Source organism: Astatotilapia calliptera, chromosome 4, assembly GCF_964374335.1.
Source record: "Astatotilapia calliptera chromosome 4, fAstCal68.1, whole genome shotgun sequence".
In the NCBI taxonomy this organism is placed as follows: domain Eukaryota; kingdom Metazoa; phylum Chordata; class Actinopteri; order Cichliformes; family Cichlidae; genus Astatotilapia; species Astatotilapia calliptera.
In genome coordinates this window covers 17,072,992-17,087,900 of record NC_137425.1, presented here as the reverse complement: position 1 = coordinate 17,087,900, position 14,909 = coordinate 17,072,992, and the positions used below count along the sequence as shown (strand labels likewise).

Genomic DNA, 14,909 nt, shown 5'->3' with positions numbered 1-14,909 from the left:
ACGAGGAAAGTTTTCATCAAATTTTATTCTTTCCTGGATGGATGGACGGATGGATGATAGTTGGCTCAAACAGCATTCCCTTTTAAAAATACATCAATAACCCTTTAATTTTGTGCAGTTAGCAGTTGTCAGCATTGTAAAAAACATTTCTCTTGTCAGTAATGAACTTCACAGTAGGGGGCACTGCAGCATCATTCTCACAGTCAGGAGGTCACTGCTGAGCTCAGCGAGGCTTCAGGAGACGTTTGTCCTGCACTGGTAACAGAGAACCCACTCAAGCTGGGACCCAGCTGCAGCAGCCTCTGAATCCATTAGAGATTCAGGATAATAGCTGAACATCAGCAATTTTGCCTCAGCATCTGAGGCATCAGCCGCGCCTACTCTGACAGGTACTCCTGAGACTCCATGGACGATTGCTGGGATGAGGAATGGATTGAGGAATGGTGGGATGCGGGTGGGTTGTCCAGTCCAGATGTCATGAGGGGCAGATAAAGATCATCCATGTTGGGCATGACAAACACTTTCTGTTCAGAGACAAAGGACAACACAACCATATTTAATTACTAATGCAATCATTAAACGTTACTGTCACAGACGCAGGAAATTTCTGCTCATGCTGATATCAATCTGTCAGAACATAAATGCATGAATTATTAATCGGAATCATCCCCATGGGCAAACGGAAACACTGATGGACTGACCTGGAACTCACACTGCAGTTTTTTCTCAATCCACTCAGTTACATGAGTGAAGGTGACCTCCCTCTCCCCCAGCATGGGACGCACATGAAGGTCCAACCTGGGAGGCACCCGGAAACTGTACCTGAAAGAGAGCGGCTATCACCATGGTGTATAATGAGTAAAGAAACAAAACCTGCAGTTTGCACTGAATTTCTTGATGGTAATTAAATTCAGTGAAGTGGTAAGACAGCCAAGAGAATCAGCACCATATCCTATCAGTAGGAGGAGGAGGGATGTTGATGGCCAGCGTCCCAGAAAGCTCCAGGACCTCAACGCTCAGCATCAGGGGCATGTTGGAAACCTCAGATATCTTCTTTCTTATGTACTCATTCTCTGTGGCTTTCTGGAAGTATTTGGACTTTGCTATCTTGTCCACGAATCTCAAGATTTTCCTGCTTGTCCTGCCACCTGCGTGCCTGTAAAGGATAAAGACCAAGAACAGTCAATAGGGACTACCTCATAGTGATGAAATGTCATCACCATGCCTTCATATTTCTAGGTGGAAAAATTCTAAATAAGTTTTTAAGTTACCCGTCAGCCGCCATTACAGGACTCTTGTCTCCCACGCATCCGTGTAGCTCAGATGGAGGGACCTCCTCTTCATCAGATGACCCTGCGCTGGATGACTCTTCATCACTATCAGCCAGTATACACAGCTTCATCTTAGAGCTGAAAAAAACATAACAGTTCTAGTCATCATATCAACCTGCTCAGGTTAAAAACACATTTCTTCGCAAACACTGAAATGCTAAAGTGGGTCTCACCCCACTTTCTGGGTCTCTGGTACACTGTGAGCCTCATCCTCTCCCTCTTTACCCAGCTTACACAGGTTCATCTTTGTCTCTAGGGTCATCTGAAGGCAGCCGGTGTACACCAACTCCAGCTGTAGCCACAGACCTTGGGGATAAAGGTGTGGGGGAAAAAAGGAAGGGCTTAAAGCTTACAGCAGCTGAATTCTTAATTAGTTCAAAACCCTGAGTTTGGTTTGGTCTCTCTTCTTAATCCGTTTTGGCACGGTGTTGTGCAGAAGGGACATTAGACTGGCGGATGATAGCTTCGGCTAGTTATTGTTGGTCGACGATAGCTTGGGCTAAGAGGATTGCTAATCGCTTCAGCGGGAGACAATGGAAAGCTTTTAGGACGGCCATGACAAACCAAACTCAGTAATGAAACAATTGAGATCTTGGCCTGTACTCACAGCAGGAATGCGACTGAGAAAGAGATCTGGGTATACGCTGTTAAGTAACCAGTAAAGTCTGGCTACTCCTCGCATGCAGTTAAAATGCGTGCGTTAGAAAGTATTTGACAAAGGAAGCATATGAACACAACCATGGTGTACCTCTGGAGTCCAGCGTAGGTTTAGATGTGCTAAGGATGTGAGGTAGGCAGGTGCCCATGTCCAGATCAGCTAGAGTCAGCTCATTCATGAAGTACGGCAGCTACAATGAGACAAAGGGAGTCTTGGTGCATTCACGTCAGTAAAAGAAAGCTCTTAAAATATAGTCAGGCAAAAGCACAGCAGAAGTATTACAAGGCTGGCTAATTACCTCCATGAAATGAGCGAGCAGGGGAAACTATACTGTGTGAATATGTGTGTGACTGTGTAAGAGAAAAAAAACAGAAGGTCTGTGTCACAGAGGAGTGTATGCAATGAGCAATGGGATGCTGCAGGACCATCAGTGCTCCTCTAAGCACTCCCCACCCATTGCCCTGGGAGCCAGAGGGAGTGCATTATCAGCAGACTCACTCTCTCTCTCTCTCTCTCTCTCTCACACACACACACACACATACACACACACAACCCCATTCAGCTATCTTAGTGAGGACCTTCATTGACAGGTTTTCCTAGCCCCTTCCCCTAATCCTAACCATTAAAAATGAATGCCTAACCCTAACCCTTACCCTAAACCTAACCATAACCATAACCCAACTGTAACTCTGACACTAAAACCACATTTTGAGCCTCAAAAAGGCCTTCAAACATGTGAGGACCGGTGAGTGTGTCCTCACAAGTGACTGTTGGTTCTCACAAGTATAGTAGAATGCAGATTTTGGTCCTCACAAAGATAGCTAGACAGGAACACACCACACACACACACACACACAGAAAAGGAGAAAGGCAGCGTTTGTGCACTTAATGTCATGTATTTTGACCTCTGACCTGATGTTCAGGCTGTCCTACAGTTTATTTAGTTTCCATCTCTTTAAGAAGCCACATCATTAGTCACAGGGACACTGCTGATGCTGTGGTATCTGACTAAGCTCGAAAAATAAATAACATTTTCAGCTCCCCTATGCCAACTGCTAACTTTTTGTGATCCATGAAAGGCAGCATAGAATGAGCAACACCCAACCTATGGTTAGTGTATCTGGCACCTTTGTTTGCTAGTATGATTGGGGTGCACTTGTCCCCTTATAGAGCAGTAAACCACAGGCGTAATGCATCACAGCAGTTCTGGTAGCATGCAGGGGCCAAATGTGATTTTTATGTTTCTCTTTCCTTTAGTTTGCTAAAAAACAAACAAAAAAACCCCACACCTAACCTACACACATTCTCATACACCATCACCTTGATCTTGCTGAGTTTCTTCTGGATTTTGTGCGCCACCTGATCGGCCCAGTATTTCTCCCAGAGAAAGTCCCAGAAGATTCTTCCCACCAGACAGTTAACCCAGGTGGGCTCACTCTCTGCAGAGCATTCCCCCGGCCCAGTACCTGCATCAGCCTCAGCTCCACCCTGACCTCCAGAACCATGCTCTTTGGCGTCAATCTGCAGGAAATATTTTTAAAAAAAAATGAGACATATATATTTCCACAAACATTTTTCAGGAGTAAAATGACCAAATAGGACTGAGAAACAAAATACGCACTTGCACTGTCATCTAAAATAAACACCACTCTCATTTTCTGTGGCACCTCCTCTAAACATCTGAACAGACTGTCCCTCTGTGGGGGTTCCAATCCCAAACCACCTAATTCAGCATTAGAAGCACAGACAAGTATGTTCCAGTCCCAATGAGTTACTATTTATAGTTTTCCAGCCAGATGATATCTGATATTGCTGAATACAAAAATTTGGTCCAGTCAGCAGGTGTATTTAGCTGAGCCAGCATTCTGGACAAGGCTCATGTGAGCACAGAGAACACTATAAAAGAAAAGTGGATATAAAGCAGCTCTGATCAGTGTGGGTTATTGTGACATGAGTTAAACAGGGCTAAGAAACACTGCTATATCTCCCCCCGATGGAAAAAAAAACTATTTAAATGGAACCTGAAAAACAGTGACGGGAAGTTTAAAGTTTACATCACTTCGAGAGATGCTTGATAGTCAATCTAAAGCTTGTTCACTGACCTTTTTGCAAGTCGAGGGGCTTCCCTTGTCACTGTGGCAGGGGCTGGGGGTGGGATTGCAACTTTCTGAGCCCATTAGCTGAGTCATGTAGGAGCTGTAGTCCAATAGGGTTTTTGCTTTCATTGCTCCTGGGAAATCAGGCAGCTCCTCTGTGCTTTCTTTAATGGTCTCTCCACTGCTTAGTGTTTCTGTGTGACACATTTGAAAGTAAAGAGTTGGTGAATCTAAAAATATTGCTGAAAGAATGATCGAATAAGGCAAATTTGGCATTGAGTAACTTGTAGTACATGTATTTTAAATGAAAGAGGTGACTTTTCCGGGCTACATATAGTATCGCAACCAGCTGAATTTCTCCATATCACTCAACCAAGTCGTCTTCTTACCTGTGTTTCCTTCATCTCTTACACTGGTCTGGGCTAAGGCTCTAGAGGCTGACACAAAATGCTGGAACCACTCCTCCTTCTCTCTTCCAGTGCGACCAAACAGGTAGAGGGTGACGGGAAACTGCTGGTGGGGATCTGTGTTTTTCTCTTCCCTTTCTTCTTCGGTTTCCTGCCCTTCAACCACGCTTTCCTCCCCTACCTCCCCCTCAGCCAGAGTGATGCAGATTGGGTACTTCCTGTTCCACACCCTCTTACGAGCCAAACCAGGAGGCACCAGAGACACCTGAAGTAAAAATGTTGAAAAGAAGGACCAACTATTCATTTCATTTCTGTTCCATCTGCATTTATACAACATGCTCTGAAAGCACTGCCAGTGAATGTGTGTTAACTTTACTCTGTTATCATACAGGGAGAGCTACTTTAGTTTGCCTCAGTGGGCAGGTGAGATAGCGGAGAGGTCCGGTTTATTAGTTTTGGTCATAACTGTTTCAGTGGGCGCAGAGAAATAAGAGCAAGGGGTTCAGGTGGTTCTAATGTCCCTCTGAAAGGCAGGCTTGCTTTCTCACAAATGAACTGACCTTACAGTTAGCCAGCTGGTAAGTGCGTGAACGCAGAAAAACGGCTTTGTGGGGTGTCTCGTCGAAAGAAGCCCACCGGGCGATGTTGGCACGTGGGTATGCTAGTTGCAGCCGGCTGCCTTCCAGTGTAACATAGACAGAGTGTGTGATGGAGGGGTGGAAAGTCTCAGGGTCATAGCTGTGGGTCTCATTCATCCAGCCCTGAAAGTGAGTAATAAGAACATTTAATCCAAAAGGACAGGATTCAAGCAGAAACCTCTGCAGCCACAAACCATTTTATGTTTTCTTGGTAAAACTAAAGTACATCTACAAATACAAATATTGAGGCTGCATTTAACCAAGAGTTAACATTTAAGCATTAAATACGGCTAGGGAGGCAAAGATTGTACTGTGGCAAATTAGATCCACAGCAAATGGTGCAAACTGTGACAAACAGCTCAGCAGGAGGGGAAACACGAGCCCGGGCACAATACAACTCTCACTTAACACCGCAGATGAGTCTAGACTATTGTGTGCTGTTAGTAGGCCCTCTATCCTGATACAATTTGTCTTTTTTAAAATCTTTTTAAGTATCACTGTTCTAGTCAGACTGACACAGAAGTACTTTGAGAAAGCTATTATCAGACTGCACCTCTCTTTCATGGATAATAATCGGTCCTCAGGGGCTACTTTTAAAACAGCAATTACCTAAAAACGATTCCATTAAGCACCATTCAAAGCACTATCTTTCTTTGATGCTATCTAATGCCCGCTGATCTTTGATATTTTGATCTCTCATCCTGCAAAACAAACATTTGAGCATTTCCATGTAGCCAAATTAGCAAAAGAGGAAACAGAAAAGGAGTGGCTGCAGAGGTTATTTTGCATACAGAGGCAGATCGGAGTGTGCGTAATCACAACAATGGCTCTTTAAACGGCAACATGTTTGTGATGGAAATGCTGTAATAATCTTTATCATATTAATGGTTGCAAATGAACACAAAGCAGAATTAAAGCAGGTGGAAAGCTATTAAAACAGATTCATTGTGGCGATACAAACTTTGACCTGCACAATTTCATTTAGAGGGAAAACAACAGTCCTCCTGGGTATCTGTCGTCTTGATCTGCCACAGTTTGACTGCATACGGATTTAGAGGTAACATTTAGATTAGTCTTCTTCTATGCTCATGTATAGAGTAATTTTTAAAACTAATTTATTACCTGTAGGTTGTGTAGATTTGCGAGCTCTCCGTCCAGTGCATTGTCATTCACGGCACTGAGTTTGCTATGTAAGACCCAGTTCCTTTTGGCGGCTGAGCGCTGTGGGGCAAACATGAACACCAGTACCAAGCCCAGCATAAAGCCACATGCAACCCCCACTGACAGACCTGTCACGTAGGGAGGAAGAGGCAGGACAAAGAAACCATAAGCTAGAAGGCCCACAGGAAAGAGCCAGTAAAGAGGCAAAGATGAACCTGGCACTGTCACTTGACACTGAGGGTAAGTTCTAGGATGTGTCTCTCTGGAGCTGTTCTGGCGCTCCACCACCTGAATCATATCCCCATAGGTGCAGATTTCCAAATGTTTGTCTCTGCTTAGGGTGTGCCGTTCTGGGGAGATGGAGGATTTTGTTAATGAATCCTTTTGGAGTCGTCTGACGGCAGTGTCACACACCCCTTTGTGCTCACCGTCAGTCCTCCTCCGACACCTGAGGCCTGCTTCGTCGCTGCTTCCATCTCTTCCACCAATGCTGTGGGAGGCTGGTGATTCTCCTGCACCAGAAGTCCTCCCCTGCTTGGGGCTTCCAGAGCTTTCATCCCCCATAATCTTACTCAGCATGCTCAGTGGGTCCTGCATGGCCTCCGAGAACTTCCGCCGCGTGTCCTCCAGCTCGGCGATAAGGGAACTGCCCCGTGGCTCCGTGGGAGACATGCTGCCCGTGGAGGGAGGTGAAACCCAGGCGTCGTTCTCATCCATTCCTCCTGTTTCAGGTCTGGCCTCCAGTATCTTTGGATATGTAAGCTGCTTAAAAGGATGCAAATGTAGCTTGGAGTCAGACTTGGAGAGGTTGACCTCGGGCTCTACACGGCGGGAGATCTCTGTGCTGAGAGACTTGACCAGACTGAGGAGGGGCTTGCTTCTTAAAGAGCTGCTTTCCCTTGGCTCCAGATCCGTGGAGGAAGATTTCACTAGGTTGGTGGTGACAGGCAGACCTGCTGATGATTCTGATAGATCAGCTAACGAGCCTGGGGAAGAGGGGGAGTGAGGCAGGAAGAGAGGCTGGGAGCGTTGCCCTTGGCTAAGGTCCAGATTGATCCACAAATTGGGTTCAGGCCGGCTCTCCCTGCTTTCTGGTTTGTCTTTGGAAAAGGTCACAGAAGGACCCTCCTCATGGCGGTCCAGACTGAAGATCAGCTTGCTGTCCTCCATGATGGTTGTTAATGAGGAGCTAAGATGAGGATGTGGTCAAAAAGATGGAGTTGTAGCCCTCCGAGACACGAATGCATGAGAGACTGTAACTGCATGGACAACTGGAAAATCCTTCTCAGGGTGGGTGCAGTCCATTGTGTTGGACCCTGAAAAAAACAGTGAAAATATAGTTTTAAATCCACTACTTTGACCTGCCCTTTATTTCCTTTCTCTCTGTTCCACTCTTCCAAACCTTTGAAAGTTTCTTTCCCCTTTCTCTTGTCACTTGTTTTTTCTCTCAGTCCTTTCTGCACCTTCTCCTTCGTCTTTAACTACACCTCTGCGGGCATAAAGGGAACTCGGCTTCACTTTGTGCTGTCAGTTCACATAATGTCTGAGTCTAGTAATGTGGAGAGGGTGGACGAGCGGTTTGTTTTTGGAAAGGAGTTATCAGCACAGAGTGTCAGCTAATCCCAAATTAGATGCAGTGTTCCACTCTATTTGAGACATCAGTAATGCTTTTAAGATGCTCTGAAAGATACCCAACACAATAACAGCCCTCTACAATAGAGCTATTTTTTTCCAACCACTGCCCAGTTTGCCTTAAAAGCACAACAATAAAACACTCCTTTCATAAGCTAGAGCTCTAAATGCACAACAATCTTTAACCTCCTAGGACCTGGCGTCCACATATGTGGACATAACATTTTGGGTTATTTAGACTAAAATACTCAATTTTGCTCTACATGGGCCTGATATCCACTTACGAGGACATTGTACTGCTACTGTTTTATCAACATTTTAAATGAATATCCTCAGATGTGGCTCTTATTTTCTTAAAAACAAAAGTAAGGTAAAAAAAAAAAAATCTGGTAATTCTTTGTTTTTACATTCATCGGGCCCCAATATGCCCAAATATCAAAGAGAAATTAAAAATGCATGTCGTGGAAGAGTTCGGGTCTTAGGAGGTTAAAAACCCTTTAAATCAATCACGAGCATATATCATTGCCAGGCAGACTGTACAGTTTAATTCACTGAGAGTCAACACATCAAACGGCTGTAATCTTCCTGATTAAAGAAACTTTTGTAACAGAGAACTAAATCACTCAGGGCACAAGTTGCATTTGATGAATCAGTCAGTTTCAAGTGCATTTATCCATAAACTAGCTCACACACACAACACAGTGTGATCTGCAGTATCAGTCAAGCTTTATGAGCAATGTAATGTGACCCTGCTCATCTGCATCATAATAAACTAAGAAATACGGCTATTAGTGAGCAAATACAGTCATGCAAGGAAATAAGAAGCAAAATTTGAACAACATGATTAGTAATTGGTTCTGTGTGTTATAAATGATCTTGATGAAACCAATTTTCAGGGCCTGAAAAAGAAACCGGTTAACTTGCTTTGGGTGCCACCAAATCTCTCTGTGTCTCTGCATGACGCTCATACGGCGAGATATTAATTTTAGCACCAAGCTGCTGGGCTGCTTGTCAAATCTAATTAACCAAAAGTGCTGCTCTTTGAGTGCTTAAGCTGCCCTAGACAGTACTGCATTACCCTAATCAATTTCCACTTGCAAGTCAATTTGGATCAGTTCGTGCTGACAGGGGGAGGAAAACCTCCGCTGCTCAGTGGAATATAGAGTCAGCAGGGAGTTGGCAGCTTTCCAGGCAGGACTGTGGATGCAATTTTGCACAAGTAAGAGTGAGGAGGTGTAACCCTCAGAGGACTGGAGACAAAGATACAGGCAAGCCTAGACCTCGTGTTCTTGGTTTGTCGTTTGGGAGTGGAAAGTGGAGCAGATATTCCTCTGGAAAAAAATATGAAGGATTAGAAGCTAAAATTAGAATCTACACACCAACATTTTTTCTGTCACAGGAAAGAAATAATGAGCAGAAAAAAAGAACTAAAAACACGGTTCAAAGGAAACAAGCTCATTTTGTAAGAGAAAGTAAAATGCAAAGAAACCGAGACAGCAATAAATCCTTTGTTATAACAGTTTAGTAGCTTGTTAAGAAAATAATAGAGAAATGATAACTGAAAATGCAGTTCTTGGCATTAAAAAGCTGTCAACAGCTGGGCGACTCCCAGCCTTTCAGTGTGAAGGCTTAACCGTGACAAACTATCAGACCTGAAAACTTTCTATAAATGTGTTTTTTTTTAAATGTCACAAGCTAAAAGATCTTATACTCACGCACAAGGACACTGATGGAAAAAGTCACACACTGAACTCTAAGAATGCACATGTCGTATTTCATAGGTCTGTAAGTTCAGACTCTGTCTTCAGGTTAAGCTTCTGTATTGCACACGTCATTTATACCTGCCCATACACTCAGAACATTGGTCGTTTGGTCAATTCAACCATCGTCCTATATTCTCTGTAAATATTAACCACATCATTTAGTTTAAATTTAGGAGCATATTGCCTACTTGTGCGTATTTAGTATTTGCACTGTTCTTCATGTTGAAGCAAAATGTTTTGTTTTATTTGCACTATGTGTTCACTGGGGTCTCCGAGATTTGCAGTTCCATCTCTCTGCACACTTGCATACAGCTGAGATGACAAAGTTCATGTTTGACACTGAAAGCGATATCAAATGATGTGCATTTGATATATTCTTCCAGCATATTCTTCCAATCAGCAGACAGCAACATATGAGTCAGAATGGATTAATGAGGGAATAATGATGGCACCAGCAGAGAGTCCCACTTTTATCCCTGACGTCAACACGGTTTTGAATTCTGCCAAAGTGTCATGTCTCCCCTGCTCTGTCCTCCTCTTGGCCTTTTTATCCTGGATTAAGTGGGGGGAATCGGATAAAGAGGAGACAAAATAATATTTCAAATGTTATTTTTTTCTGAGAAATATTTAATTCATTAAAATAAATAGATTTAACTGTTACCTGGGATCATTTGAGGACTGGCCCTTGAGGCTGGCATCACGCACCTTTATTTCCATGCCATCCCTGTGCCTCTTAATCTTGCCCTCAAACAACCATTTGACCACGGTGACACATTTGGCACTGGGTGGTGTTTGTTTGGGTATCACAAGGTAAGTATCAGTGGACTTGAACTGAAGCAGGTTATTAAGATAATACTTCAGGGGCTTAAAGAGTCTGTTGGAGCACATCCTCCCTCAAAACTTTTTTGTTTTTTAGCTTTTAAACCGTTCCCCGCTGATAAGTAGAGCTATTTCAAAACACACCAAATTCACCAGAGCATGATGAGGACGAGAAAATCAGTGTCTCAAGACAAAATCCTACAACTCTGATTTTTTGGTAGTAAAAGAATCTATTCTATTGCACTGACAGAGATTTTTCCCAAACAAAAGAAAAACAGCAATGCGTTAGTACTTACCTAAACGTGCCATGACTGACCATCTGCCCCTCTAATATATCAGTGGCAGAGGTTGGGTGAGGTCCAGAGTAATTTATTGCGCTTCCAGCGCAGGCTGCAGTGATCGGTCTGGATGTGCTGCAGAGTGCGTGCTCTGCACACGGGGATTCACGCCACCCAGCCAACCACCTACCGCAGGAACGCTCACCCAACTTCATTCACATCACCTTCGCTGGGGAAACCATCCAAACTCCCGAGAACAAATGACTGGCGTTTAAACGCGCAGTTCAGCTTTGAGAGACAAGCAAGCCAGCGGCGGTGCCACGACTTGACATCGCCACTTCCGCCCGCTTCGGGAGGCGTCAGGCCGAAACAGAATAATGTGATTATTGGTGTCCTGGCTGCAGAGTGGACCAAACTGTAATCCAGATTAGATCTCAGAGGCCAACAGTTGGCGGAGTGACGACTCCTCTCTGCTCTGCCCCACAGCGTGAAAACAGAGCCTGAGCTCAACCCTCCTCTCCGCTCCACACCGCAGTCCCCGCTGTACGCAGACTTATGTAATTGCGCGACCTGGAAAATTCACGCCGGGATTAATGTTCAAAAGACTGTTTTTATGGCAATCCAGCTAACATTGAAGCCCCGCTTTCATCTGTGCGTGCAAACAGGAAACTTTTCATGACTCCCTTCTAATTAATTTACTAATTACTTAATTGACTTAAATCATTAACATTGTTTTTTTAAAGCTCCATATTAATGATTTGCATCATTGGGTTTGTGCTTGTGTGACTTAAAGGAATATACATTTAGAAAGAGAAGGATTAAACGGGAGGCAATAACCTGATTTCCCGCGACTGCTTTTAGGTTGCCAGCTGTATTTGTGCTCGACGGTTGTATTGTTTTTATTATTATTATTATTACTATTATTATTATTTCTGCTTCAGATATCAGTTATTGCATAAACCTTTGGGTCCTGTGCTGAAACATGCAAACAAACAAAGGGTGGGTGCTAGCTTAATATAGTTTTTCGGGTAATCCACTGACAATCATTAATTATAAGTAACTGGGGTCTTAAAGGCTTGAAGTGTTGAGGCACGGACCGCCTATAAAACAACAGTGTTGCGACATGGTGCATCAGTCCTAAATTTAGTGTCTGCTGCCACCTGTTGGGAAAACAGCAGAACTCATTATTTGCTCACTTAACCTCCTACGACCCAAACGTTTTCATGGCATGCATTTTTCATTTCTATTTGGGCTGATTGGGACCTGATGAATGTCAAAAGAAAGAATTTATTTATTTTATTTTATTTTTTTTTTTACCTGATTTTTGTTTCTGAGAAAAATGAGATCCACATATGAGGACATTTGCTTTAAATTTTGATAGGACAGTGGCAGAACAATGTCCTCACGAGTGGAGATCAGGCCCCTGTAGAGCAAAATTTAGTATTTTGCTCTGGATAACCCAAAATCTGATGTCCACATATGTGGACGCCAGGTCCCAGGAGGTTAAAGCAGCGTTGTTGAATGAACATTGTGTCTAAGAAAATTCTTGTGCCCTGAGTGATTTACTTCTCTGTTACAATTCAGCTACAACTGAGCAAGTATGATCAAATGTCAAATTCACTTTAGGAACATAACATCATCTGGTTCGATAGGATAAAGTAAAATGGGAGGCAGAGCCTTCAGCTTTCAGGTTCCTCTTTTATGGAGCAACTCCCAGTTCGTATTTGGGAGAGAGACACTCTCTTTACTTTAAAAATTAGGATTAAAACTTTCCATTTTGATAAAGCTTATAGTTATGGCTGGATTAGATGACCTTGAATCTTCCCTCAGTTATGCTGCAATAGGCCTCTGGGAGCTTCCAGTGATGCACTTTTCATTTCTTCTTCAGTCACTTTCTCTGAGTTGGTGTTAACACACCATTCTGCATTTAATCATTAGTTATTATAATTTTTCTGGCTCTCTTCCACGTTGTGACTTTTGTCCTCCCTTATCTGACCCTCAACCAGTCTCAGTAAATGGCTGACCCTCCCTGTGCCTGGTTCTGCTGGAGTTTTCTTTCCATAAAAAACGTGTTTGTCCTTCCCACTGTAACCAAACACTTGCTCACAGAGGGCCATAGGGTCTTTTAAGTATAAAGCACCTTGAGGCGATTGTTGTTGTGATTTGGGGTTATATAAATAAAACTAAACCGAATCTTCATCAGCTCTATCTTCTTACTTCCCCCCTTAAGGGATAGCTGCATGCACTCTCACCTTTACTTATTATCTTATGAATTCTGATGCTTTTCATGTCAAAGTCTGACAGCTCAGAGTACTGGACAGATATCTGACTGATATTTCAATATTGTATTTTGAACGTCTGACAGAAGAAGAAAAACAAAGTACATGATGATTTGTGGTGGTGCAGAGCTAAATGGTTGTCTGCATGCATCTTGTATGCAGACCTCCCCTGCAGGGTCTGAAGGGAAATCTAAATACAGTGTGTCCACGGCTCAGAAAAAGCCTCTTTTATCATCAAAAAGCCACTGTTGGATTTAGTAACGAGGTGCAGCATCAGCTCTGGGTCTGAAAAGCATGGATGCAGCATGCTGGCTGGCCTTACTGCATATGTATTTGTAGCGATGTACTTCACAGCACATATATATTTGGCAAGGGAATGTTTAAATGAACATAAAACGGGGTGTAGTAAGGTTTGCAGCAAACTTTGCTGAACCGACTCTCTGTGAGAATCTCTGTGGGTCTTTTCTCAGCAGTGTGCACTCACAGCAGTTTTCATGTAGTTCATTTTTTAAAACTCCTCTGTATCAGATCCATACACCTGATATTGAAATGTCTATCAAAATGCAGCTGTTAACATGACTGTGTTTGTGTGTCAGACTTTATTAAGTGTCAGCAGCCTCAGTCTGGAGAAGAAAAAGACAAAAATGCACAAATTTACACACAAATTCAAATTTCGTTGTTTTTTTTCTACCATTGCACAGCTCAGCTCTTCCACAGATTTCAGGTTCATATGGTGGAATAGTTTGTAATACTATTGTATTACCACTCCTCTAGTTAAATCTAGTTCATTCACACAGAAAACCATACTGATTATTCTGCAGCTACTTAACATATTTGCTTAGTTCAAATTAAAATTACAGCTAGAGGCAAAGAGAGTACTGTAGTTACAAAAATTGCAGGTGTAAGGCTTTTCTTCCACATGTGTGGTCTGCAAACATCACAAGGGTCCATTTGTTTTCCTGAATGGTACCTCATTTGTATTTTCAGGCGACTGCTTTGCAGAAAAAAGTCTGCCACACTCTCCACAGTGGTACGTTTCTCCCCAGATTGGGTCCTCACACGCACAGTGAGATTATCTCTGCGGTGAAGTGTTTTGCCACTTTCTTGGCACACTAATGTGTGTGTGCGTGTTTTTTTATGAATCTGGAGTCCATGCATCCGGTAAGAAGTCTTACCACCAACATCGCAAAAATGCTTTGTGAGTATTTTACTTGTATGTTTTTATTTGTTTCGTTATAGCAGCGGTGTAGCTTTCTGGTACTATGTACGTCGACTGTGTGTGCATGTGTGTAGCACCATCCATAGTTAGTTATAAAGCTTCCACTCGATACGCCTAGAAAAACAATTTAAAGAACTGAACCAGATTTCTGGTGTCGCAGACTTTCCCCCTCATCATTAGAGTTGATTAACTTCTGCTTCATGCAGTACTTCTGTGATTGTTTTCTCCTGCTGTTCGAGGATCTCCTTTGCTGCGTACAGCTGCTGGTGAACAAATGACCACGGCTGAAACGTCATGCCGTCCTTGTCTCAGGTGGGAGATAAGATGCAAAAACACAGACAACAACAACTGAACTGTCATTTGGTGTATAGGCACCATCGATAGTCAGGACCTGTTTCCCGACTTGAAGGCACAGGTAAGCAATTCTCTAATCCACTGGGGTAAATCCTAATATACAGCCAGTGAATTCCAGAGTGGAACAGAGTCTAACCCCTCTCCTGAACACTGGTTCCAGAGCCTGAGCTATGCATTGAGATGAGCCAGACTATATATATATTTGCTAACTCCCAACCTCACACACCAGGCTTGGGCTCCTTCCGCACCAGTGAGGTGACATCCCATGCACCAC

General features: G+C 43.3%; 1 protein-coding gene across 1 annotated transcript; it reads right to left on the bottom strand.

The window, feature by feature from the left end:
* Window positions 1-5: 5 nt before the first annotated feature.
* LOC113020829 (testis-expressed protein 2-like) lies at window positions 6-7,601 on the bottom strand. The gene is made up of 11 exons (XM_026165079.2): window positions 6,253-7,601; window positions 5,053-5,253; window positions 4,475-4,757; window positions 4,092-4,279; window positions 3,310-3,510; window positions 2,080-2,179; window positions 1,505-1,637; window positions 1,272-1,409; window positions 947-1,156; window positions 702-822; window positions 6-524 (listed from the first exon to the last, which is right to left on the bottom strand). Exons 1-11 carry the CDS (start codon window positions 7,459-7,461, stop codon window positions 378-380), a joined length of 2,931 nt encoding a protein of 976 aa, XP_026020864.1. The 5' UTR covers window positions 7,462-7,601; the 3' UTR covers window positions 6-377.
* Window positions 7,602-14,909: the final 7,308 nt, after the last annotated feature.